The sequence below is a fragment of the Chanos chanos genome, chromosome 12 (assembly GCF_902362185.1).
Source record: "Chanos chanos chromosome 12, fChaCha1.1, whole genome shotgun sequence".
Classification (NCBI taxonomy): domain Eukaryota; kingdom Metazoa; phylum Chordata; class Actinopteri; order Gonorynchiformes; family Chanidae; genus Chanos; species Chanos chanos.
Window position 1 is genome coordinate 12,713,533 of NC_044506.1, and position 24,102 is coordinate 12,737,634.

The window sequence follows — 24,102 nt, forward strand, 5'->3', positions numbered from 1 at the left end:
ATACTAAGTGGGGTTGCATGACGATTAGAAAACGCAAAAGGTCAAAGAGAGAGATACCTGTTGCACCCCCTCAGTTCCAAACGCAGCCCTGATCTCCTCTAGTTCTCGACTGAGTTCCTCCACAATCTGATTTTTAGCCGCGAGCTCATCTTCCATGATCTGCAGCCTGCTTGGAGGACCACCCCGTAGCTCGTGTTCTGAATGAGATTCAGAGTGTCGTAGGTCCTCCTCCTGTGGGAAAAGCAAAACATAATTAGGTGGGCTGCGAACTGAGACGGCGCAAGAGCACAATGCTAACAAAAGCGCAGATTTGCTTTTCATCTCCCTCTCTCCCACCAAAAAAAAAAAAAAATTACTACCTGTAGCAGCTTAGCTGCCATAGCAGTTCCTGTGTTCTTTAACCACTCTACCTCTTTTACCTCTTTCTGTCTCTCTCTCTCTCTCTTTAGCATTCAAACTTACGTGCTAGTCTAATTTACACCTAACAAAATGTCAAGCATCCCTTTCCCTCTCTCATCCCTGCTGTGAAAATGGTGAGTGAAGTTAAAGTATGCTGCATCTCTGCAGTCCAAGGCCTCAATATTAGAAAAGCTCAGGAAAAGGCTTGGTTAGTGGGTTAGAGTAAACATCTGCTACAAAAATGGTGCAGGACACAGACAGAATGTAAATTAAGCAGCCAGGAGAGTGCTTCAAAACCAGAGCAGACTGGTTTATCAGTCATCTTACTGTACCCTGATCAAATCCATGGAAGACTCCATTGCTTTCTCTGTCATCTCACGGCAACCATTTACCTGTTAATCCACAACACTATCCATAAAACAGCCTACACACGGGCACATTTTATGAAAAACATGATGCATTTGGACAAAACCATTTAGCAGACACAGAAAACCATTTGCGGCTGTTCTAAAAGGGAAAAAAATGATGATAAATCACAATCAAGTGACACCATCACAAATTTAATTACAAAAATGAACCTAATGATTTGATGATTTGTGAAAATAAAGCTATGTTTCAGTGACGTTTCAATGGAGAAATGCTTGGTCTAATCCAAATTTTGAAGTTAGGCAGATTCTAGCCGGTGACTCTGAGACTACAGTGCCTGGCAACCGGCAGATCCAGTCACATGGTACAGCATTTAAAAGTGCTTGACAGAAACCTGGGCAGGAGGCAGCTGTGAGGGTTTTGATTCTCTGCATTAATAAATCATTTGCCTGGCCACATTCATTTGATGTTGAGGAGCTTCTTTCACATTACTTCATCTGTATTATAAAAAATAAAAACACTGCTAGGAGTCATGGGAGTTTCTGCCCTGCCCTGCCCTGCCCTTAAAAGGTACAAACACAAACTATCACCCACCTCTGAAGAGTAGTCTTCTGCTGTGGTGGAAACCTCACTCTCAGGCTGAAAGAAAGGAGAAACAGTACAAACCACTTTTTAAACTACTTTCTGCTTTTTTACAGGGTGCATATATTGGGTACAGACATTATTTTTCCTATAAAGGTCACTGACAAAACTCACTCACACTGAAATAAAATGAAATAAAAAAAAGAGTTTTAACAACAGCTTGACTACAGACAGTAGGGATAATGGCAGGCAAGAAAACGACACAGTCTTACCAATGGAAGAAAAGTACTCTGTGCAAAAAGCAGTGCCTGAGTTTGACAGGCTATTGTGTTCATTCTCCATTAGCTAAGTGCCTTTTGTGTGGTGTGTTTATTTCCTCTTGAGAGGAATAGGTTAATCACATCAATGTCAAATGATGTGTGCCCAGTTGACCTATATCCAGTGGAGCACTTTGGGGCATGCAACGTTCCAATCAGGCATGGACTACAACTCATTTTCGTAAAACAGCTCCCTATCTGACTATCCTATCATATCCAACAATAAAAGTGGTCTTTATATGTGGATCTTTAAGGCACAATGTCCCTAAATAGATGAATAATTCAACACCAGCCAACGCAGTACTTTTGGAATAACTGCATAGACTTAGGAATAGAATCAGTTAGCTCATGAAAGTATCATGACAGAATAAATCATTAAATAATTTCAAGTACTAGTCTGTAGTAACAGTAACAGTCTTCAATGTAGAGTGAAAAATAATCCTATAGTAATACAGACTTCTGCTGACAATGCCAAAAGCAAAAAGCAAAAAAAAAAAAAAAAAAATACACTTGTGTCAGCCACACACAGCAGCAGCCAGAGAGGCTGCAAATAAGTTTTTTAAAAACTTGCAAAATAATATCATCAAAAAGAACCCTGCAAAAGCAAAAAAATAATAAAAAACCTTGTTTGTATAATTCTCGACTTAAGATGCAAGACACAATTAACGGATTATTATTATTTTGACAAATTTCTATGGCACTCACTCCTATCTGTGTGTACAAGTGCGTGCACAGGGAACACTTTGAAGTGTTGTTTCCACAGCAACCACTTCACTACGAAGTTGTATAGCTACTTGGAACATTTCCGTGCTGATTTAATTGTGTGCCTGGGCCAATTTCACTCGTTTACATCAGGAATGAGGAGAAAATCATTAACGGACGCAATAGACAAAAAAAATGAAATGCATGATTAAACCCTCTGTCTAAAAAATGTAATTGTGTGACCATTTACACAGAATGGGGGAAAAAATGTTTAGCTACGTAAGAATAGTTAGGCATACTGCATTTTATGCCAAGCACAGAGAAGAAAGGTGATGTCTTTATTTGTGCAATGTACATGCGGCATTTGAAAATCAAGGATAAAGCACCACTCCTTCAATAAATAAACAGACTACGGAGAAGCAGCACCGCTGAGGAATGTTCCCGTTTGTTATGCTGCAAGGCCATGAGAATTCTTGACACAGACAGAGACAGCTGAACCAGTTAAAATGCAGTTGTCTGTTGCCAAGGCAACCACTAATTTTGCAGTCATCTACAACAGCAAATACAGCCAATCCTCTAGGCAATATAAATGTGGATTTTTACAGCATAGAAAACTATTAGCCCTATTCGTGAGAAGAATGTAAAAAAAAAAAAAAAAAACTACCAAGGGAGATGCTAGAAAAGACAGTTTTTAAATCTCAGTACACCACAAGGGGCAAAGATCAAGCTATCAGCTGCAGAGATCTAGTGAATGCACTGAGGGTTACTAAGGCTTTATGGTCGTTTGGGAACAAGAGGCAAGCCTGTACAGGGAGGATTTATGTGACAGAGATGTGGGATGCAAAAAAGGTTTGCGTGTTGTTGTTAAATCAACTTCATCAACAAACGACCACAGTGCAAGCATTAAAATTAAATCATTTGCATCAGAATGAATTTTTTATTTACAGCATACAATGTGTCATACTCTGAGTGAAGTAAATGAAAAAGGGTCTTGAACTCTTTCGCTCGTTACTTTACACATACAATTGACAACTCGGCAGCTATGCGATTTAAAAAATTCCAACAATCTAAAATGCTGAAAAAAATCTGCGTAATGGTCAAATGGTACATGTGGGAGTACTCCTTTGGGTTAGGCAATTTCTACACCTTCATTTGAAAAGTGTTTAGATTATTTGCCATTTTGCCACTCAGCATCTTTGGTTTTTGTAGTCAGATGGGGATGTTTGAGGAAGAGCAGAGACACAGAAAAAGGAGGCGACAAATGATAAATGAGTCATTATTACTCATATCTTTAATACTGTTAGATTTCATATGTAGGTCTGTGCATAAAAGTAGCTATTGGCAACTGCATAACTTTACAGGCTTTACAGGATCTGTCATAGCTAAGGGTGCCAGCTTAGTCTGATTAAATACTAGTACCAGTAATAAAAGCCTTTGATGTAACTGAATGGGTTTTGGAAATGAAGGAATTCAGCACTTCTTTAGTATAAATATTCTATCACATACAACTGATCCTTAACCGTGTTAAGGTCAACTGAACAAACATCTTCTTCTGAAGTTTGAAAAAAGTATATAATCATCAATCTAACAAATGTCTGACCAATATATGACACCTACGCAATACAGAATATATTCAAATGGTGAAAAAGAGAACGAAACACAGCTCTCAAATGTAACAAGGCATGCAGGAAAATAAAATAGAGGTCAACAAGACAACCCCCTGCAATATAAAACATAACCGCATAAAATATTCAAATAGCAGTCAGCAAGACAATGGAAATCAGTAGGACAGTACTATACAGGTTTTCTATTCCATCTTGGGACTAGGTAAAAATGAGGGCAGGAACAGTGATGCTACATAAGAGGAAAAGGACATTTCAGTCCCCTTCAATGCACACATAGAAAACCTTCCCTAAATATCTTGAATGTCACTCAGGGTCCAGCACACCTCAGATTATCTTGCACTCCTGTTGATACATAAACTTTTTTTTCTTTGACTAGGGATATGACAGTCCCACTGCCACGAAACAGTTGGTGGTAGTATGAATACTATGTTATTTTGCTTGAAACAGTCAAAGTCTGCTTAACCAAAAGGACAACTTACAAGACTAAAGTGCTTCCAACCCCCCCACCCCCCCAAAAAAAAGAAGACTGAGAGTGGTTTAATGTGGTGTTTTCTTACCTCTATGGTGTAAGTCTGGTCATGTTTGACGGTCTCACCGCTCCGCAAGGTTCGAGCAAAGCTGAATTCTGTGGTGGTGGCTTCCTTTTTGCCCCCCCTAACTTCATCTCCGACAGACTGCTCCTGCTTGATTTCATCTTTGCCAGGCTCATCTTTTGGAGAGTCTTCTGCTCCCTTCTTCTTTTTCTTCTTTGGTTTCTTTTGTCCATCAGCATTGGCTTTCCTCTGTCTGTACTCGGCCAGCTGCAAGCATGAGCACACATACAGATTTAGCGGCTAAGCAAAACACCAGCACAAATTAGAATGACACGTTGGCCAATCAGGAATACCACCCATATTTTGTGTTTGCAAACGGACTCTGTCAGAATCATTTTTAGGTTAATTCAATAGTTGGAGCCACACCCTGTATCATTCCACAACCCAGTACTACAAGACTACCCTTAAATCCAATAAAGCGCAAGTCACTGACAATATAAACGAAGTAAAAAGTTTGTGCAAAACACCTACAGTGATCTGACAGAGTTTTATGAAGTTCAGGCGAAACATGTCCAGATACGAGCTATTTGGTAGCCAGTGCAACAGTACATGCAGACAAACATCCCTCTTTGCGTGTTGCGACTGTTACTAATCTCTTGCACAGCCTCTTGTCAGATTAAATTTTTAAGGGCCCAAGATGTTAAACATCAAACTGCTTGAGAAGGCAGCAACATATGGCTATGGATTAGGTCAGCATCTGTTAGAACCTAAACAGTCTTTTCATCGGTCACCTCTTTCTGCTCTCCATAACCTTGATGACACTTAAAGAGCTTAAAAGCCTACGATGACAGTTACACCTGGGTCTATACAAAGGCACGGACGAAATTCAGGATTAAAAGGCAACAAAATCTGTCATAATCCCTAAGCAGTTTAGTTCAAGAGCAAATCAACGGTCATAATCAAAAAGCAATGGTAACTGAAGCTATAGTCTAGATATCAAAAGACTCAGCCCCAAAACACTAAATGTAGTTGAATTAAAATTTAACATTGATTCGACCCCCAACAATCTCAGTCTCCCCTCCACACCTTGCCACATTACACAACATATTACAAAAAGTATTCTGGATTCTGAAGCATTTCTACCAGCTAACTGATACCACAAAAGGTCAATTTTATTTTGTTTTGGACAAACTGTTTTCTTTTTACTGAGGAAAAAAATGCTCACACAAAATACAGAATACAAATAACAGATTGACCCAAACGTCCAATTCCCTGTAGTCAGACAAACAGAATTAAGTAGTACATTAATAGAAGGCCATGTTCGCGCCACTAATTGTACCTTCGCAACAGGCAAAGAACCTAAAAGCTCTGGATTTCTTTTGAGTAGGATGGTCATGTAGCAAATGGCTTTGCTAGTAGCGTCTGAGACCGTGGTGTTCTCGAAGCTGAGAGCAGACATAAGAGCAGGACACAGCAGGGTAGGAGGCAGCAGGTGCATAATTACCGGAGGTATCCTTGTCACCAGGATACAGCCAGAGCGCCCGGGAGTGGCTGACTTTGCCTTACAGACACAGAAACTTAAAAAAGAAACCTGTCTTGAAGTATTAGACTTCATCCAAGTCTAGCTCAGCTTTTTAGCGCATGATGAATATGTAACAGAAAACCTACATGCAACTTCTTGTCTAAGGTTACAAAAAGCAAGTTTTAAATTCCAGAGGGTGATTTAAACAAAACAAGTGAAATGTTCCAGGTCTCTCAGGTCTCATGCTTGGCCAAATAAATGAATATTAAAGGGCACCCCACAGGAGATGGAGAAGGAAGGAGCAGCTTCAGGACATAACTTTAACTTTGCTTGTTTGCTTTTTTGCCATAAATCTGGATGAAAATCTGGGATATACAACACCCCCCCCCCCCCCCAACCATCCACAGTAGACACTTGTTTGCCCTACTTGGCAATCCTGTCAATGATCAGACAGAAATGCAAACTTGAATGTTGTCTACCAAGATATTTTGTGAGCAGTGTGTTGCTCCGTTTTATACTAGACAACAAATAGATGATGCGATGAACACATCAGTTAGCCGCTGGGTCTGATCCAATGCAGGGATTATTTACCTTGTGTCACTGTCCTCCATTCCCTCTACTAATGATGGATTAACACAATTTTGTTTTAGGCACCAGGCAGGCCCAAATGAAATCAGCCATGATGCCTATTACTGGTTATCACGTCTATTAATTACGTTTATATATAATTATGTTCATATTTCTCTTTGTGTGAGTTTATGATTGTTATCCTTTACAATTGCACCAGACTGGCAGAATGCCCTTGTCATCTTTCTAAACGATCTGGGTTAGATTGGGATTAATTGACTTTCTTAGGCTAACACTGGAATCACTAATCTAAAGGGTGTGACTTCTCTGCACCATCATAATGACAAACAAATGTGGTTTGAAAGAAAAAAAAGAAATCTGTAGAAGTGGCTTCAGATTTCAGCTACACATGAGGCAACTATCAGCATTCTGCATGCACTTAGACAACTCATGACAAAAAGAAAAAAAACACTACAAGCATTTATTGACCATTGCATATTTCTTAATTTGTAAATGCTACACTGTCTGTTTAATTCAGGATCTGCTTGCATATCCAAGAAGCACTGCACGATTGTTGAGTTCAGCGTTGCTCTATTCGCAGAATGATCTCACGCCTTTTTTTTTTTTATAAGGGTACTAGCCATAAGAGCGTGTACACAAAATTTAGTTTTTTCAACACAGCCATGTGACGTACAGCAAATCAACTCAACTCTCCATTCAGTTCCAGTGTCACATTATATAGAGAGAGAACATGTTCTAAAAACAGAGCTGGAGCATTCCACTGAGAAAGGCACTTATAAATTTATTTTTATCTATGTTGCTGAAAGTTTAATGAGATTGAAGCGAAGTGAACAACAACATTTATTTTACACCCAAAGGGAAATTTGACTAAAATATAGCTATCAATTTCAATACATAAGTTTATTAACTGGATTTATGCCTTCTTTCACTGCCAACAAAACATGTTTACCAACATCAGTTCATTTAACATAAAACCACATAGGTAAGTTTGTGAAACCATGTAAATAGATTTACGTAAGTGGTCATTAGCCTATAAGCAACCAGCAGTCATTTCGAAACCAATAGTATAACAGTCCTGTGACCAAAAAAAGAAAAAAAACCACTCCTTTTCTTTAGAGGTAATCAGCCAGACTACGTCTGGCAAAGAGTTTAAGGCGACACAAGACATGGACCTTGACAGCTGCTCACACGATTTAACAGTTGGCATAGCCATGAACACAAGACTGATGTATGCCAAGTAATATGGTCTATCACTCAAGGCAATGTGCTAGAACACATTAATTTCATTTAGAAAAGGCATCAAGGACCACTATTCTTTTTTTTGGTTAATTTTTTTTTTTTAAACTAGTATACTATTAGGGAAACCAACATTTTTCAGTGTAGGTGCCTTTCTATTAACGAAACCAGTATCTTTCAGTATCTCTCATGTGTTCAGCAGCCGTCTGTTGGAAAGAATTCTGCTGCTGCTGCATGGTCTGTTTGACCACATGTCTTTTGGACCGCTGGGCCTAAAATGTTTGAAAGACCATATTCATCATTTTTTCAGGCACAAGGCTGCTAACTCCTCCATGTTGTATAATTTAATGAGGATATTTTGACAAATGCACGATAAAGAAAAACTGCTCAGCTGCGCGCTTGTCACTTTGTTCGGAGTGAGGCCCCAATAATGAAAGGGCTGAGCTCAAAGAGACCCCACGGGATTAAATGGTTGAGGATATACAGCATGAAACATTAAAGGCAAATCCTCTGAAGACAAAGTCAAATTATTGATGAACTGCATCTCACTGTTAATGAATACTGTTAACTCAAAATCCTTTTTAAGTCCTTGACTTGGCCTATTTTGTTCCAGAAAACTTGCCTTAAAATGGTCAGAATTAATCAAGAAATTGCAAAACTGTAAAACACAGTTTCTCTCACAGCTGGAATATATGCAACACAAACCAGGAACACTGAGCACTAATAGGATATGGCCTATTTGTGTTTTTATTAAGTCACCAGCGAGCAGTGTAGTGAAAGCTATGGATTAAAGGATATATCTGGGATATATGAATAAAAGGACGGTATCAGATGAGTATGGTTTCTTTGTTGATGCTGATGGCCATGGTCACTTAGCCCATGTTTCTATGACCCTTTGAGTTGCTTTGAAAGGAATCACCTCCCCTGATCTAAAATTTTCAAATATAGTTAGACTTGACATTAAGATTTTCTTTCATTGTAGTGTTGCAGCATTTACTGCTTGGACAAATAAGTTTGTCCAACATATGACTATGATCTATACCATTAAGGCATTATCAAAATAACATCCTAAAACAGTTTATACGATTCAGCTGATATGAATATCCATTTTGCCTTTAGAAAGTATATCCAACTCTGGCAACTTTAATCTTAAGAGTGTCATAAGAGTATAAATTGGATCCTGCTTTTTTGTAGAGGTGTCAGCCTAAGTTTTGTATGTCTTCAAATACGTGTGTAGGTCAGTTCAAACAAAAAGTTTTAAGATAGAGAAAGAAGACTATAAAGACTGGTAAAAAAAAGAAAATCTTTTTATAAACAAGTCTGCTCTTGAGCATATGAAACACATTTTTTCACTGGAAAACCCTGGTCAATGGATTTTTCACCTTATTACGATTGCTATAATAAATCAATAACAGTGGAATTTACTAGTACAACCAAAACAGCTACTGGCTACTGGTTAAATCAGTGATAAATTTTCTTGAGGCAAGCAAATAAACAAGTTTAAGTTTAGGACTGCAGAATGTATATGGATGCCAGGTCATGGTCATGTAAGCTTGTCACAGGAATTAAAAGAAAGATTCTATAGAGGCTGAGTGCAATACATTCAGGTTTGGCCATCTTAATTTAGCAGTTCAAATTGCTTTCCTTTCTCTCATTACAAATTGCATTTTGTATTCTTAGATTTTTACGGTGAAGCACCAGCTCTATTTTTATACCATCAACACTCTCTGCAGTGTTATCACAAAATTTGCATGTGGCACTGGGCTAAGAAACAGAATTTGAAGTTAAAAAAAAAACACAGTGTCCATTTAGACCCCATGACAATTTTGGAGAGTAGGGTGAAAGTGAATTTGAACAGGTGAAAACCAAATCTGTGGACCCAGGCACTCGTAAGGTAAGGACCTCACAGAGAAGACCGCTGCATTATTGATCATTATCAATGTACCATTTGACTTGTATCAGTACAATAATACAAGATCTTCATTTCTGGCATGGGGCATCTCTTGAAACGTAAACTGAGCGACCGTAGCAATTCAAAAACAGATGGAAGGAGAGAATTTCTATTTGCTCGAGGAGTCGAAAGCCATTCCCTGAAAATCTTGTCACACAAGAACTTCAACCCAATTTACTGTCAGCCGTGGTAGCAATGTAGAATCCATAATGTGAGGTTACGTATTCTCACTTCATATTAGAGACCAAGACAACCCAAGAACCCAAGCGTTTCTTAAGTATTCGTCTGGTTTAACAAAGACAAGTTAGTTTAGTAGTGACAAGCTAACCTACATAGACAAAGCCTCTGCAGCTGTCATTGAGGCGCGTGGTACAACACAGCTGATGGGAACACGGAAGGAGCCCCCCATTTCATGAGGCAGCCTTTTTCTCATATGACACTCCTCAAAACTGTCTAAAATATTCGAACTGTACTTTAGATATAATGGTCACATAGCTGTAATTACGGAAATTTTGAAAAGTACCTTCGCTTTGCCGGCCTCCAGCTTTTTCTGACGCTCCTCGTCTTCCATTACTGTGGTCCCTGTTCCCGAAAAAGTAAGAAGTGGGCTTCATAAGAATTGTAAATGACTAAGAACAAAGTGAACAATTCTCTGTTGGTTGTTGACATAAAACAGTTTGTTCATTCGCTCCTTAAACATTCCGGATACTCAGACTACGTGCTAACTCTTTCCATGGTCCACAGTGGCCGCCATATTATCCACGTAAACACGAGACTGGGTGTGATGACGTCATGTGGGCGTCTGTCTTAACTGTGCCGTTTTAGAATGAAAATGTATCATTATTGTAGCTGTCAAATGTAACATGCGAGGAATACCCGGGAAAAATGAGTCCAAGAAAAATTGTTCCCATAAATGTCTATATTCTTTGAAATCTGAATATTTGCCATGTTCTATTATTAGTTGTATGTAAAGATATTTACAATAAAACTACAGCACGAGTGGGCCTGCAATACTACCCCACTCTTAGTGTTGCACAGTATATAAATATTAAAGGCAGGCTTTGAGCACCCGTATAGTAAAATGTCTTAGCATATTTCAATGTCTTAAGATAATGCCATGTTATGTTCCAGACTATACAAGACCACATAGAAACATACTGTGTGGTATTTGCGTACGTACACACCTGCGGGAGATGGAGGCCTGTGTCTTCGGCTCACTGGGGCTGAGCAGCTTATCGTCTGGCAGATTTTGAATTCGACCCATCTTCTTTTTGACATCTTTTCTTGCTTCCACCAAACGCAATGTTCACACCTGTGTTAGGTGCCTACACTAAAACTACCATTCTGTCTGGAAGTTCACGTTATGAATAATTGATGCATCAGGAGTACAGTATCAGCGGTAGTAATTCAAGCCACCAGCTCATTAGGTAACAACAGGAATATCAAGCCTCTGATCAGGAACCATGTTAACCTACTTCTAATTTTATCAGTTGCTTAGCCCTGTCTCTGTGTGATTATGACTGGTGCCTTTCTTAATGTCTGCTTTGTGTTTTATCACTTTGCAAATTAAAAGCACATTATTGTACCTCAAGAAATATCTGAGAGACAGGAGATGGCTTTGCTGACTGATTGTGTCAATTCCTCTACTTGCCATCTGCTTCAGTGATCAATTTCTTATTGATTTTGGCTTGTTTACTTAGGTTTGAGGAATTGCTGAGAGCATAATATTGGGGAGAGGGTGTCAAATGTTACATTTCCCAGAGTGAATAAAATAGAATTTCACAATGTCTTCCATTTCAAAATGTTACATATCTTAATGCAACAGTAATTTACATAAGGTTTAGAAAAAAAAATGCAATATTAATATTCTGTGATCTGAGGTTGAACAGGTAGACAAGTAAAAATACCAAGTTCTGCTCTACAGATGAAAACAAAAATCATGTATTTTAGGACTCTTTCTTGCCTTCTGAGACTTGAATTCACAGTTGCAGCAAACCTCAGGCAGTGCCCAAGTATCTGAACATAGAGACCCATTTAAATTATGAAGCCAACATTGTGCCTTCGTAAAATATTTATGAACAAAGGAATACATGGAGGCTGATCCTCATTTTTCACATAAGCCCCCTTCGCTTCAGCAGATGAAATCCATGTGGACGACATCCATGGGACATTTGACTGTCTGCTTCATACCATTTATGTAAGCCAAGAGTAAAATAAAATGATGCATTGTCACACAAGCGTTCATGAGCTCACCTCAGTAGCAAAACATACAGTGTGTAGACTTGTGCATAGAAAGTAGTTTTTAGTTTTAATCTTTTGAAAAAAAATTTCATCACACTGAGCTAAAATTCTTCAATTTTCTAAGGATTTAGCTGAAATATTTCAATTGTTACTTCTGTGTTTTTGTTATTGCAAAAGGATTCCTGATGTTTGCCAAAATTCCCCTTTCATTTTATTATTATTTTTTTTACAACACAATGTTTGACTAAAGAAAGCTGCTTTATGTCTTGAGACCGCAGGCAATATTAGATTACAAGATCTACATCTGGGGTAGGCACTTCTCTTCGAGGAGAAAAACACCTCTCACAAATTTTATTCCCTGTCTAATTTAATGCATCTGAATCTAATATTCACAGGCTCCTAACATCCTGGCTTTGCCGAATCAAGTGTGTTTGTAGTGTTGAAGAGACAAATATCAGCCGTCAGCCGTGTACTCTTGTAACTCTGACTACTGACAATACAGCACCGTGTGTCCAGACTACACGTCTCATCGACGTGCAGATGAAATACGTGCAAGATTGGGTAACCGAGGGTCCAGTGCATGCCCGAAGTTTATTAATGACCACCCTGGAGATCATTCACCGCCATCTAGTGTAGCATTAAAGTACTGCATTGATATGTGTCATCCGAAACGATAGAGGTCGTCGTAGATTTGAGGTTATAACGGCAGTGTTGAATGTTTCCTCGTGAACCCGCAGTCGTTGGTAGTTCAGACTGTCATTGTGAAGTTGGTAAATTTCATATGTTGATGTCAACGGCTCTGGTTGATGTGAAACCGGTGAAATACGATGAGGTGAGTTTTTGTCCGCAGGGTTTGAGATGCTCGCCAAAGTGTATTTGCTATGTCTTTTTCGTGGAGGTACCTTTTTAAACAATTTAAGCCTTGCTTAAAAAGCTGCTGTTCAACGTGCATATCCGTCAACTGTCAGTGTAACTTTGTGACAATGAGCGTTATGGTATTGTATGAATAGAGAAAGTATATATTCACTTATCTCAGGGTGCGTAGTGTATTAAAATGTGTTTTTTATAGAGGCAGTTTGAACTTGTCTGTGTAAATTAGGTGTGTGACCTATAGATTGATATGTTTTTTTAGGAGTTATCCCGTGTCCTGGGTACATACACTATGGCCATGAAACGAATCTCAGCACTCCTTGGGCTGTACAGCTCTTCCTCACTGCAGCAGCTAAGGCAGATGCCCGTAATCCTAAGGAGATCATACAATGCTGCAATACCAAATAACAAAACAAGTCAGGGGAACCCAGAAAATGAGTCCCTACTAGGGAATCTTGCAACAATGGGTGTTGACCTGAAGATGGCCCGCCGGCGACAGCCTGGTGTACTGAGGAAGGTCCTGACTAATGAGATAGGCCTCGCCCGCTTCCTCCAGAGTAAGGGCGCCAACCGGGAGATGATTGCCAGCATCATTTCCCGCTACCCCCGTGCCATCACTCGCTCGAGCGAGCACTTGGAAGAACGCTGGGGGCTTTGGTGGAGCATCTTCAAGAGCAACAAGGAGATCGTGAGTATTCTTCACCGCTCACCTGAGTCATTCTTCCGTTCCAGTGACAATGAAAACCTGGAGAAGAACATAATGTTCCTCAGCTCACTTGGAATAAACCCTAGAGACCTACGGCGTTTGCTCACCACAGCACCACGAACCTTCTCCAATAGCCTTGAACTGAACCGCCAGATGGTGGAGCTGCTTCAGGACGTGTGCGTCAGCCTTGGAGGAGAAAATCCAGAGCAGTTTGTCAAAGCTGTTATTTCTAGGAACCTCTATATCTTGATTCGTAGCACAAAGCGCATCAGAGCTAATATTGACTTTTTAAGGACTTCGCTAAATATCAGTGATGCGGAACTGCTAACTCTCTTACAAGGACATGGTGCTGAAATTATAGATGTCTCCCACGAGAGCCTGAAAAGAAACTTCAAAAAGCTACAGGAGAAATTGCTGTCTCTTGGTTGCAATAATACAGATGTTAAAAGACTCATCTTGAGTTACTCATCAGTACTTTTTGGGTCCCCTTCAACGCTGAGCAACAAGCTAGATTGTTTGATGAAAGGAGGCATCACGATCAAACAGATCTTGGATAAGCCCAAGGTCCTTGACTTTAGCATCAGTACCATGAAGCATAGGTTGAATGAATTACACAGGGTTGCCTATGATTTTAAAAACAATGGAATAGCCATTTTGGATACAAGTCATAAAAGGTTTGAAGCCAAGCTTGAGAAACTCAACTATGAAGAATGAGACTAACTGATGCTGTGCTTGAAGTGTGTTGAAACTGTATCTTTGACCATTTCTCATCTTTCCTGCTGTTGTTCCTGAACTGTATCATGTCATGTTTTACATAATAACAGAACGGCATTACTGAGTGATTCTATGAATTATTGAAATACTAGCTTTGAAAAATGTCATGTCTATAATAAAGAATGTATTTTGGATTTTCTTGTTTAATCTCTCAACGCTGAATAATGTGCAGCTTAATACAGCTTTTTGCGTACCAGTGTTTGGCAAGAACCAGGGATCAACTGGAGCTTAAGAGTTTGTCTGAAGTACTCTCGTTTTCAGAGAGCTGCTCTGCCTGCTGAGCCAGAACTGTTCTAGTGAGTCTTTCAAAGATTAGTGTTTGTTCTAGTATTACCAGAAGGGAATTTGTAGGCAGATGAGGGGGGATGCCATCCTCCTTGATGGCGAAATGACCAAAATGCATCCCCCTTGTTAAACCTGCCATCCTCCTGTGTACTCTACAGAGTAGTCATTGACCATTAGGCCATGCCCCTTGTTAGAAAATAACAAATCACCTACTGAGCATTACATATGCTCTTTGGGGATCTGAATCATACAGTTTAAATTACAAGCACAGAATATTATGAAGTAGATAATAATCGCTTTAATTCTGGTGTAATTCGTGGAGAACCTGTCACAGGTATTTTTAATGTATTTATTACCCTGGAATGTAGCTCATTTGGTTTTCCGATACGTAGGTAATTGCAAGTAAGGTTGTAAAGACTACAGTATACTTTATAATGAGAACACACTGCATATATTCTAACAAGGTATGAAATCCTGTAATTGATGACAGAAGAGTGCATTTTGAAAGGACCATAGACATCCTTAATTTCAAAACGCAATCATAATGCGTTTATAGGGCAGCCCCATCCTATGAGAGTGATTTTTTTTTTATCACTTTCATACTATCTACCTTGACGTATTTCAAGTTTAGTCTATTTACGGTTGGAATAAGCAAAGAAGTTTCAGTTGCGGTGGTCGAATGCAATGTATTTGCGATCGTTTAGCTCTCGTTAATTTCATACATTTGCTTCGTGCTTTAAAAGGTGCATTTTGAAAGCAGATATGTTCCTGTTACTAGTTTACAGCTTACTCCCCTACTTTTGTAGCGCTAGAACGTCTAGGAACGTTAGAGCATGTACACATTTGTGTAGCCGGTCACATTTCAGTGTAACACAGCAACAGTCTCATGCTTTTTCTGTGAGAGCAAAATTTATCAATCCGTGCGGAATACGGTATGTAATGTTTCCAGTACTTTCGGCACATGGTTGAACGTGTTGTCAGATCATAACATATACCAGTGATGTTGCATGTCTGTTTTAAAACCCTTATGCAACGGTTCCTTCTAAGAATAGACTAACATGCAGAAATCACACCACACTTAGTTGGCTAACTACACTCTCTGGGACTTTAGGTCATTGATCTTCTTTTCTTTCTGTGCACATATCACAATACCCGATGAAACAGTTTTCGGATTTGTCACCGTTATGGATTATGCTAACGTAATTTCTGCGGTTTCATCCTAAAGAGAGATTAAAGTGGAGATCAAGTATAGCTAATGCCCTGTGAGAGGCAAGTGAACTTTGTTATATCAGCTTTATTTCACATAAAAGGTATGATGGAGACAACTGCAGAGAGTTCCGAAAACCACCCTGTAGTGCAGGAGACTGAAAAGGGGACTGCCGCCATCAAGACACAGTAAGTCACGTTTCTGGTCATAAAATGGGAATAGCATTGGCAGGGAAAAAAGTTTGGCCTAAAGCAGCATTTAAAAACTACCTTTTAGATCAGAAGATTTGATTTTCCAGTAAGATCCTAAGTATGTGTTGTTTTATGAAGCATTTTATTTTTTTCACCTATAGACTCAGAAAACAACTTATAAGCAGTATCTTTTAGCTGAAATGAGTCAGTGGCAGCCTTCTCAGCATTGTGTTGTGAGGAGTATATTGCTCCTCTTAAAATTGGCCAGAGGTTAACCTCTTTAAGAATCCCACTCACAGGCCAAATTACGCTGATGTCACGACAGTGGTGTTGCATCACATTATCATATGTCCCCAGGTACCTGACAACCAAAGAACAGTTCCATGCATATTTGGATTCTAGTGGGCAGGGTCAGAGAGATGACCGTGTTCACAAAGACGAAGCCAAGGATGGCGCCAGTGGTGCAGAAGAGAGTTGTGTCGATGAACCAGAAAAGAAAAAAATGAAATTAGATGATGTACATACTGAGGATGGGAAACAGGACAAAAAGAAAATGAGAGGCCAGAACAAGTCTAGGCCACACATGAAACCACAAAGTTATGATAACAAGAGGCTTTGTCCCTCGATATCTCAGGTAATGTTAGTATTCTTCACAGTGGCTCTAAAAAAAAAAGCTCAAAATTACAGGTAATTCACAGTTTTAGTCATAACAATGTATATGGTCCAACTTTTTCTTTTTATTAAATGTATATGTTTTTAATTTGGGAGGGGGGTATTTGAGATGACCTTTGACATTTGTAGTCAGTTTAATTTTAGTCTTGTCCATTTTGCCACTTCAGAACAAATATACCAAACATATACATGTGAAATTTTTTATGTTTACACAGTGATCATGTGTAGCTAATTCAAACAATATTTGCTTTTCTCATAGGAACGTGAAAACAAATGTTTTTATGGAGACAAATGTAAGTTCGTCCATGACCTATCTGAGTACATGGCCTCAAAGCCAGCAGATGTTGGAGAGGAGTGCTACATTTTTAACACTTTTGGCAAGTGCCCTTATGGTGTGACTTGCAGATTTTCAAAGGCACACATAGGTCCTGACTTTAAGAACCTGGTGAATGAGGAACTTGTGAAGAAAAATGCAGAGAGAATTGCTGTGAAGAACAGCCTTGACAAGGACTTGCAGAAGCGTCTTCGGAAGAGGCAAGTGACCTTCAAAGCCTCTGAAGAATACTTGAAGACCATTGGCAAAGCGCAGAATAAAGCAGACAATGGGAAGAATGCTGTCGCCACAAAGCAGATCACAGATGGTTGTGCAGCTGAGGAGCAAAGTGAATGTTGCCTCAAAGATGATGTTGTGGGAGACATTCAGGAAACAAAGGTAAAGGAGGCACACACACACACACACACTATGTATATATATGTATATAATTTTTCCTGCATATTGTTCTATTGTTCTTATCTTTTCGGTTGTGGTGGTGCTAAAAAGTGGGCTTGAATGTAGTCAGACTGCGAATAGTGAGTCAAAACAGGGAAAACTGATGCTTTTATTAATCAAGAGACATAATGCATTATTGATTTGAAATGTCTGGTGTCATTATGTAGGATTGCAAATCACAGCAAGCTCCTGTGAAGACCATAGGGCCATTAACTGATGTTGATCTCATCAAATTACGCCCTTGTGAGAAGAAGCAGGTATACCTGACTGTTTCAGTCGACTACACAATTGTAGACTTTATTATGTGCTGAATATTATGTATTGCTTGTATGTATTTGTGTCTGGTTAAACACTTGAAGACATACAGCGGAATTATTAGATTGCTGTTGGAGTACATAAGTACAGTTCTCAAAGCCTTAATCACTGCAATGCATTTAATCTAATTACTGTTTGCAAGGATAAGGAGTCTGAATGGACCTATGATCTTTTAATGTCAAACATTATTTATCTGTTGTTTTTCTTTTCTTTTTTTTGTTTTTTTTTCATCGTTCTGTCTTGTTTTTAAAAGGTGGATTTCAGAGACAAGCTTTACTTGGCCCCTCTAACAACTGTGAGTTTACACTGCATTTATGTGTTCTTGTCCTGCGTGCATGCACACATTTTACATTTATTAATATACCAGTGCCTCATTAAGGGCAGCTTACAAGAGCAGTACACACAAGATGGTGTACACAATCAGTGAGTAACATAACCAGAAGAGGGCTTTCTCCAAAGAGGTATTACTACTGAATTCCACACTGTAAACAATACCAACACATTTCTATGCTGACATTATAAGAGCATCTAAACATGTTGAAAAAGAATTCTTTGTAGTATAACTATCCTGGGACAGCCAGAGGAGGAAGGGCTCCCTCTGCCGAGTCAGGGTTCCTCCCAAGGTTTCTACTTTTCTCAGGCTAAGGGAGGTTTTACTCACTATTGTCACTGCCTACTTACTGTTGTTACTACTTACTACTGCACTTGTTCACTGGGGCTATCAGGCCCGGCAACCCGTAGAGCTACTTTGTGATAATGTCTATTGTGAAAAGCACTATGCATGAAAATTTGAATTGAACTGAATTGATAGATCTTCAGAAAGGTACTCAGTGTGCCCAATGCACAATAATCTGAACCATCGTACTAACTGTGTGCCGAAATAAATCTAAGTGCTGTCTAACTTTAGCAAGGTATTTACATTGAAAGACTAAATTAAATTTGCCCTTTTGCCTGTCTTTTGACTGCTTGCAGTGTGGAAATCTCCCATTCCGTCGCATATGTAAGCGTTTCGGTGCTGATATCACTTGCGGTGAGATGGCTATGTGCACCAATCTTCTGCAAGGCCAGTCGTCAGAATGGGCTCTCCTCAAAAGACATGAGAGCGAGGACATTTTCGGTGTGCAGGTTAGATGACACACAACCTCTTATCTAATTATTCATTTCCCTTTTTTAATACATCTTCACGTTTTACAGCGTTAGAACCTGTGAATCTGATTTTGAGAGAGTAAAATGAAAATACTAGAGCAATTCTGTGAAGGATTCCTCTGTGTTGTTAGAATAACACAGTATTTTTTTTTCTTTTATGTGGCTGGAGTGTATTTCGTATTCGTAATTCAATACATCATTTGATGTCATTGATGAGAGTGAATGAACTCTCTTTATTCTTTCAGCTAGAGGGATGCTTTCCTGACAGCATGACCAGATGCGCAGAACTGCTTAATAGGAACATTGAGGTGGATTTTGTGGATATCAATTCTGGCTGTCCCATTGATCTTGTGTATAAGAAGGTAATTTTGTACTGTTTAATTTTGCACTGCTTTTCTGCTGTTTAAAGATTGTTTTGTTCCGTAGACAGTGTTGAAGCAACCTTTGTTTTTGTTTTTTTTTCTCGAGGGTGGGGGCTGTGGTCTGATGACACGCACCAACAAATTTGAACAAATTGTCAGAGGAATGAACACAGTGAGTCTGCTGAATCTGTGTGATGAGTATGTGTTTCAAACGACGGGACCCAAATTGTTGGCCTGTCGTTCAGTTTTTAGAATTATGAATGGAATGGAAGTTGTCAAAACGGTGACTAAAAGATGGTGGTTATGCTCTCTTTAGGTCCTTGATGTCCCTCTAACTGTCAAAATCCGTACAGGAGTTCAGGAAAAGGCAAACATTGCCCACAAACTCATTCCTGAAATGAAGAAGTGGGGGGTGTCACTCATCACAGTATGTCTGGTTAATGCAGAATTATGAGCATAATTTTTGAGCCCCTTTGTATAAATCTTTTATCTCTCCTCTCAGTGTTTGAGAATTTTTTGTTAAGTACCTTTATAGCTTTTTTGTTCTGATGCACTTGGAAATACACATGGAAGAAATACACGAAATAGACAGAGATTAACAATAATCAGAGTTTTGCCATTACTGATTAACTGTAAAAAAAAAAAAAATCGGATTGTGCTTTGTGAAACATTAAATCCTTGGGGTTTGTTTACACCTGCATTCAAGTTATCTGCTTTGTAAATCATCCCACTAACTTTATACATGCCTGTTAAAATGTACAACATACATTTTTCATTTTCTCCAGTTGCATGGCAGATCCCGGGAGCAGCGTTACACAAAGTTGGCTGACTGGGACTACATAGATACTTGTTCCAAACTGGCCAGTCCGATCCCCCTATTTGGTAAAGAATTCAGTCTTTCATTATCATTTTTATTAGTGATAGTGGTATGACAATGATATTTATGTTTGTTTTATGTAATACCAAGAGATCACTAATACTTCTGTATGTATAATCATTGTTTCAGGTAATGGAGACATTCTATCCTATGAGGATGCGATGAAAGCAAGGGAGACTGGGGTGTCTGGTGTGATGCTGGCTAGGTCAGGCTACCCCCTCGGCCCCTCCATTTTTTTTTTTAACAAAAAGATAGTTTGCATTGTTGACTTCAGCAGCAGTTTCTGACCCCACAGTTTTTCGTGCTTCAGCAGACAAAAGACAAATTGTCCAGGTGTCTTTTAATTACACCACTCTCTGATGTGTGTGCTGTAACTCTGAGAAACAATTAACTGTGTTGTTAGAATAACACAGGTTTTTTCTTCTTTTATGTGGCTGGCTTGTTCATTAAAGAAAACATTTCCTCTCATATACTCCAGAGGAGCTCTGATCAAACCTTGGATCTTCACCGAGATAAAGGAGCAGAGACACTGGGACATATCATCCAGTGAGCGCCTGGATATACTAAAGGATTTCACACATTTTGGATTGGAGCACTGGGGTTCAGACACTCAGGGTCTGGAGAAGACCAGGACCTTCCTCTTGGAGTGGCTTTCATTCATGTGCAGGTGAAGGGATCCCAAAAAAAAAAAAAAAGTCGTCATCAGTGCATGCTGAACATCCCCATCTTCTGAAGTTAGGAAAACCCTTACACCTTCAATTGTGCAGCGAATTGTTAGTGTCATTCCTAAACTTTCTTTTTTAATTGATCCTCCAGATACATCCCAGTTGGTCTGCTGGAACGAGTACCTCAAAAGATCAATGAACGTCCTCCGTATTATATGGGTCGAGATTACCTCGAGTCCCTCATGGCTAGTCAGCATGTAGGAGACTGGGTCAAAATCAGGTGAGAGCCTCAGAATTGGTCCATGATACTATAACAGGTATATAGTCCATATGCAAAGAAAGAAAGCTTAATTTTATATGTCCTGAACTTCATTTTGTTTCAGTCAATGCATATTTATAATGTTTTAATGCAGTTCTAAGAAAGTAACTAACATTTGTTTTCTGTTGTACGTTTTTTTTTTACAGCGAAATGTTACTTGGACCTGTGCCCCAAAACTTCAGTTTTCTTCCTAAACACAAAGCCAATGCTTACAAGTGAATTTATTTTGGCATTGTTTTTTGGTTTGTTTGTTTTTTTGATGCAAGTCAGGTCTCAGCCATAAAATAAAATTATTTGACTTATTTGTTGAATATGATAAAGAAAAACATGTTTTAATACACTGTCTGTTTTTAATTTTAAAGAACAATAAATAATCTGACTAGCAAACTACCAACATTGTTGTTAGTCATTGCTGTCATAATCTAAATCACTTAGTTATGTCTGGCTGAAGTGACCAAATAAAACTCACCTTTCTGATGTGGGAATTTTGTGTTTTTTCTTACCTGACAGCAGATAAATGCAACTCATACCCAGAGATTAGGGTACAGTTTGGGGCTGAGCCTTCAGAAAGATTTAGCCTAGTGCATTAGATTCCCAGGCCCAACATTCACGGCTGTGTGCCCTTGAGCAAGGCACTTAACCCCAATGCTCTATGGGCGCAAGGAATGCTGCCCACTGCTCCTGCGTCTGGTGTGTGTTCACTACTGGTGTGTTGGGTGGGTTAAATGCAGAGGACAAATTCACTGCACACTGTTCACAGTGTGTATGTGCAATCACGGAAACTTAAAAACTTACATAATTAGATTCAGCCTAGTACATGATAAAGACAGTGGGGACTATGCCACCTAAAGAGCATGGGTCAGGAACTTTTTTACGGAAAGCATCTGAAAGCAGAGTTTTCAGTAGTGTGTCAGTAAGTTTTCCAGTAGGCTACTGAAGAGTACAAGCGCTTTTAATAAAGTACAAGGCAGACTGACTAACCTAGAAGACAATAATGTGTGTACCGTGTGTATAGTTTTAGTGCAAGTATTTGTACTTCGTAAGTGTGATCAGTGTGTTGCTGTCAGTGGTCAACGAGTTATTTGAAATGTTTAATGTCAGAATTCCTTACCTTTTTCTGAGGATGGCTTAGGACAACAGACATGTGGCAAGGTTTGTATTACCAAGATTATTTAGTAAAGGTCCCTCTTAAATCCTTAAATATGTTTTAAAAAGTGCTTTAAAACTTATGAATTTTTAAATATGCTTCATTCCAGTGTGGGTAGTGTTAGTTTGCAAGTGGTATAAAGGTGTGTGGTGATCTGTGTAATGTGTTGTTCATTGTGTCTGTCTTGTCTCTGTCTGTGAGTGTGAGTATGTAAGTGGATTGAAGAGTTTAGTATTTCTGTTTATTGTGTATGTTGTGCAGTTTGCCTGTGCCATTTAAGTTGTGCATACCTGTGAGGGTGTGGTGTGCAAAAGAAGCACAGTGTGTTGAGTGACTAGGGGAGGTGCTTTTTTGGGTAGGAGGAGTAATGTCTGGATGAAGAGGAAGATGATGATAATGTTGATGATGATGATGATCTACTCAGATCACCCAAACTTATTAATAATCATAATAATAATAATAATAATAATAATAATAATAATACAATAATAATAAAAGTTTATTTAGAGCCCAATATCACTATTTATAGTCTCAAAAGGCTTTACATGTCTATAACAAAGTCAAATCAAAATTATATTATCTATAAGTTAGAGAAAATAGATAAGTCTTTTGTCTGGCTTTAAAGGTATGGAGAGAGTTTGGAGAGGTATGGAGAGAGTCCCTAATTTCTGTAGGTAAACCATTCCAGAGGAAGGGGGAGCAGTAGGAAAAAGCTCTGTTGCCAGTGGACTCCTTTTCTCTATTTACATGCTCCCCCTTGGTGACATTATTCGTAATTATAACACTGACTTCCATTTTTATGCTGACGATATTCAGATTTTCTCACCTGTCAAGCACAATGACTGCTCTGAATTGGCTAACCTTGAAGCATGTCTTTGTGCTATTAAGGGTTGGATGTCTTCAAATTTCATGATGCTTAACGCAGGCATGACTGAAATGCCGGTCATTGGTCCTCCTACGCATATGTATTTTTTTAGTGATCTTACCCTAAATTTTGACAACTGCATCATCTCTCAAAACTCAACAGCTAAAAACCTTGGTATGATTTTTGACTCTAGTCTCTCGCTTGTCACTCATATCAAAAACAATACCAAAAACTGCCTTTTATCAACTCCGCAATATCTCTAAAATTAGGCCCATGCTAAGTATGGCCAACACAGAAGCTATTGTTCACGCATTTGTCATGTCTCACCTCAATTATTGCAATGTTCTGTACCCCGGGCCAAATACCTCTAGTATCAAAAGTCTTCAGCTTGTCCAGAATGCTGCTGCCAGAATCCTGACCCGAACCAGGTAGTTTAACCATATTACACCTGTCCTTGCTTCCCTTCATTGGCTTCCGTTTCACGCAAGGGCAGATTTTAAGGTCCTCTTACTGACATACAAAATTCTGCATGGGCTTGCGCCAGCCTACCTTTCAGACTTAATTACCACCTATAACCCTCCTCCTACCCTGCGCTCTCAAGATACTGGACTATTAGTCATTCCAAGAGTTAAAAAGTCTACCAAGCTTTTTCCTACCGCTCTGCCTTAAAAATGCTGGTTTACATATATATAAGCATACTTTTTTTGAACAAATTTAAATATTGGACAGTATTATGAAATCATAAATGGAACTATGGTTTGACTCAGTTGTTCAGCAGTCCTGCGGGCAGAAGCTAGGCTTTGCCACTTGCTTTTGATTTAACAAGGTTGTGTGGTTCAAATGTTCATTCTGATTTAAACAAGGTTTCAA

The 24,102-nt window shown here is 39.0% G+C and overlaps 3 protein-coding genes across 3 annotated transcripts in view; 2 read left to right on the plus strand and 1 right to left on the minus strand.

The window, feature by feature from the left end:
• akap9 (A kinase (PRKA) anchor protein 9) overlaps positions 1 to 10,430 on the minus strand; it is a 58,059-nt gene extending 47,629 nt beyond the window's left edge. Inside the window, exons 1-5 of the mRNA XM_030788496.1 lie at positions 10,345 to 10,430; positions 4,549 to 4,791; positions 1,360 to 1,404; positions 732 to 791; positions 58 to 231 (exon numbers count right to left, since the gene is read on the minus strand). Coding sequence (XP_030644356.1) covers positions 58 to 231; positions 732 to 791; positions 1,360 to 1,404; positions 4,549 to 4,791; positions 10,345 to 10,392 — 570 coding nt within the window. The 5' untranslated portion in view covers positions 10,393 to 10,430. The remainder of the gene's footprint in view (positions 1 to 57; positions 232 to 731; positions 792 to 1,359; positions 1,405 to 4,548; positions 4,792 to 10,344) is intronic.
• A 2,794-nt stretch (positions 10,431 to 13,224) lies between these two features.
• On the plus strand, positions 13,225 to 14,352 carry mterf1 (mitochondrial transcription termination factor 1). The gene has a single exon (XM_030788497.1). The coding sequence runs from the start codon at positions 13,225 to 13,227 to the stop codon at positions 14,350 to 14,352; it is 1,128 nt and encodes a 375-aa protein (XP_030644357.1).
• A 1,233-nt stretch (positions 14,353 to 15,585) lies between these two features.
• Positions 15,586 to 21,490, plus strand: dus3l (dihydrouridine synthase 3-like (S. cerevisiae)). Its single transcript, XM_030789199.1, has 15 exons — positions 15,586 to 15,629; positions 16,008 to 16,092; positions 16,453 to 16,729; positions 17,027 to 17,479; positions 17,704 to 17,793; positions 18,105 to 18,146; positions 18,824 to 18,976; positions 19,243 to 19,359; positions 19,466 to 19,531; positions 19,676 to 19,786; positions 20,145 to 20,241; positions 20,366 to 20,441; positions 20,715 to 20,903; positions 21,053 to 21,181; positions 21,367 to 21,490. Exons 2-15 carry the CDS (start codon positions 16,010 to 16,012, stop codon positions 21,437 to 21,439), a joined length of 1,956 nt encoding a protein of 651 aa, XP_030645059.1. The 5' UTR covers positions 15,586 to 15,629; positions 16,008 to 16,009; the 3' UTR covers positions 21,440 to 21,490.
• The last annotated feature ends 2,612 nt before the right edge of the window (positions 21,491 to 24,102 follow it).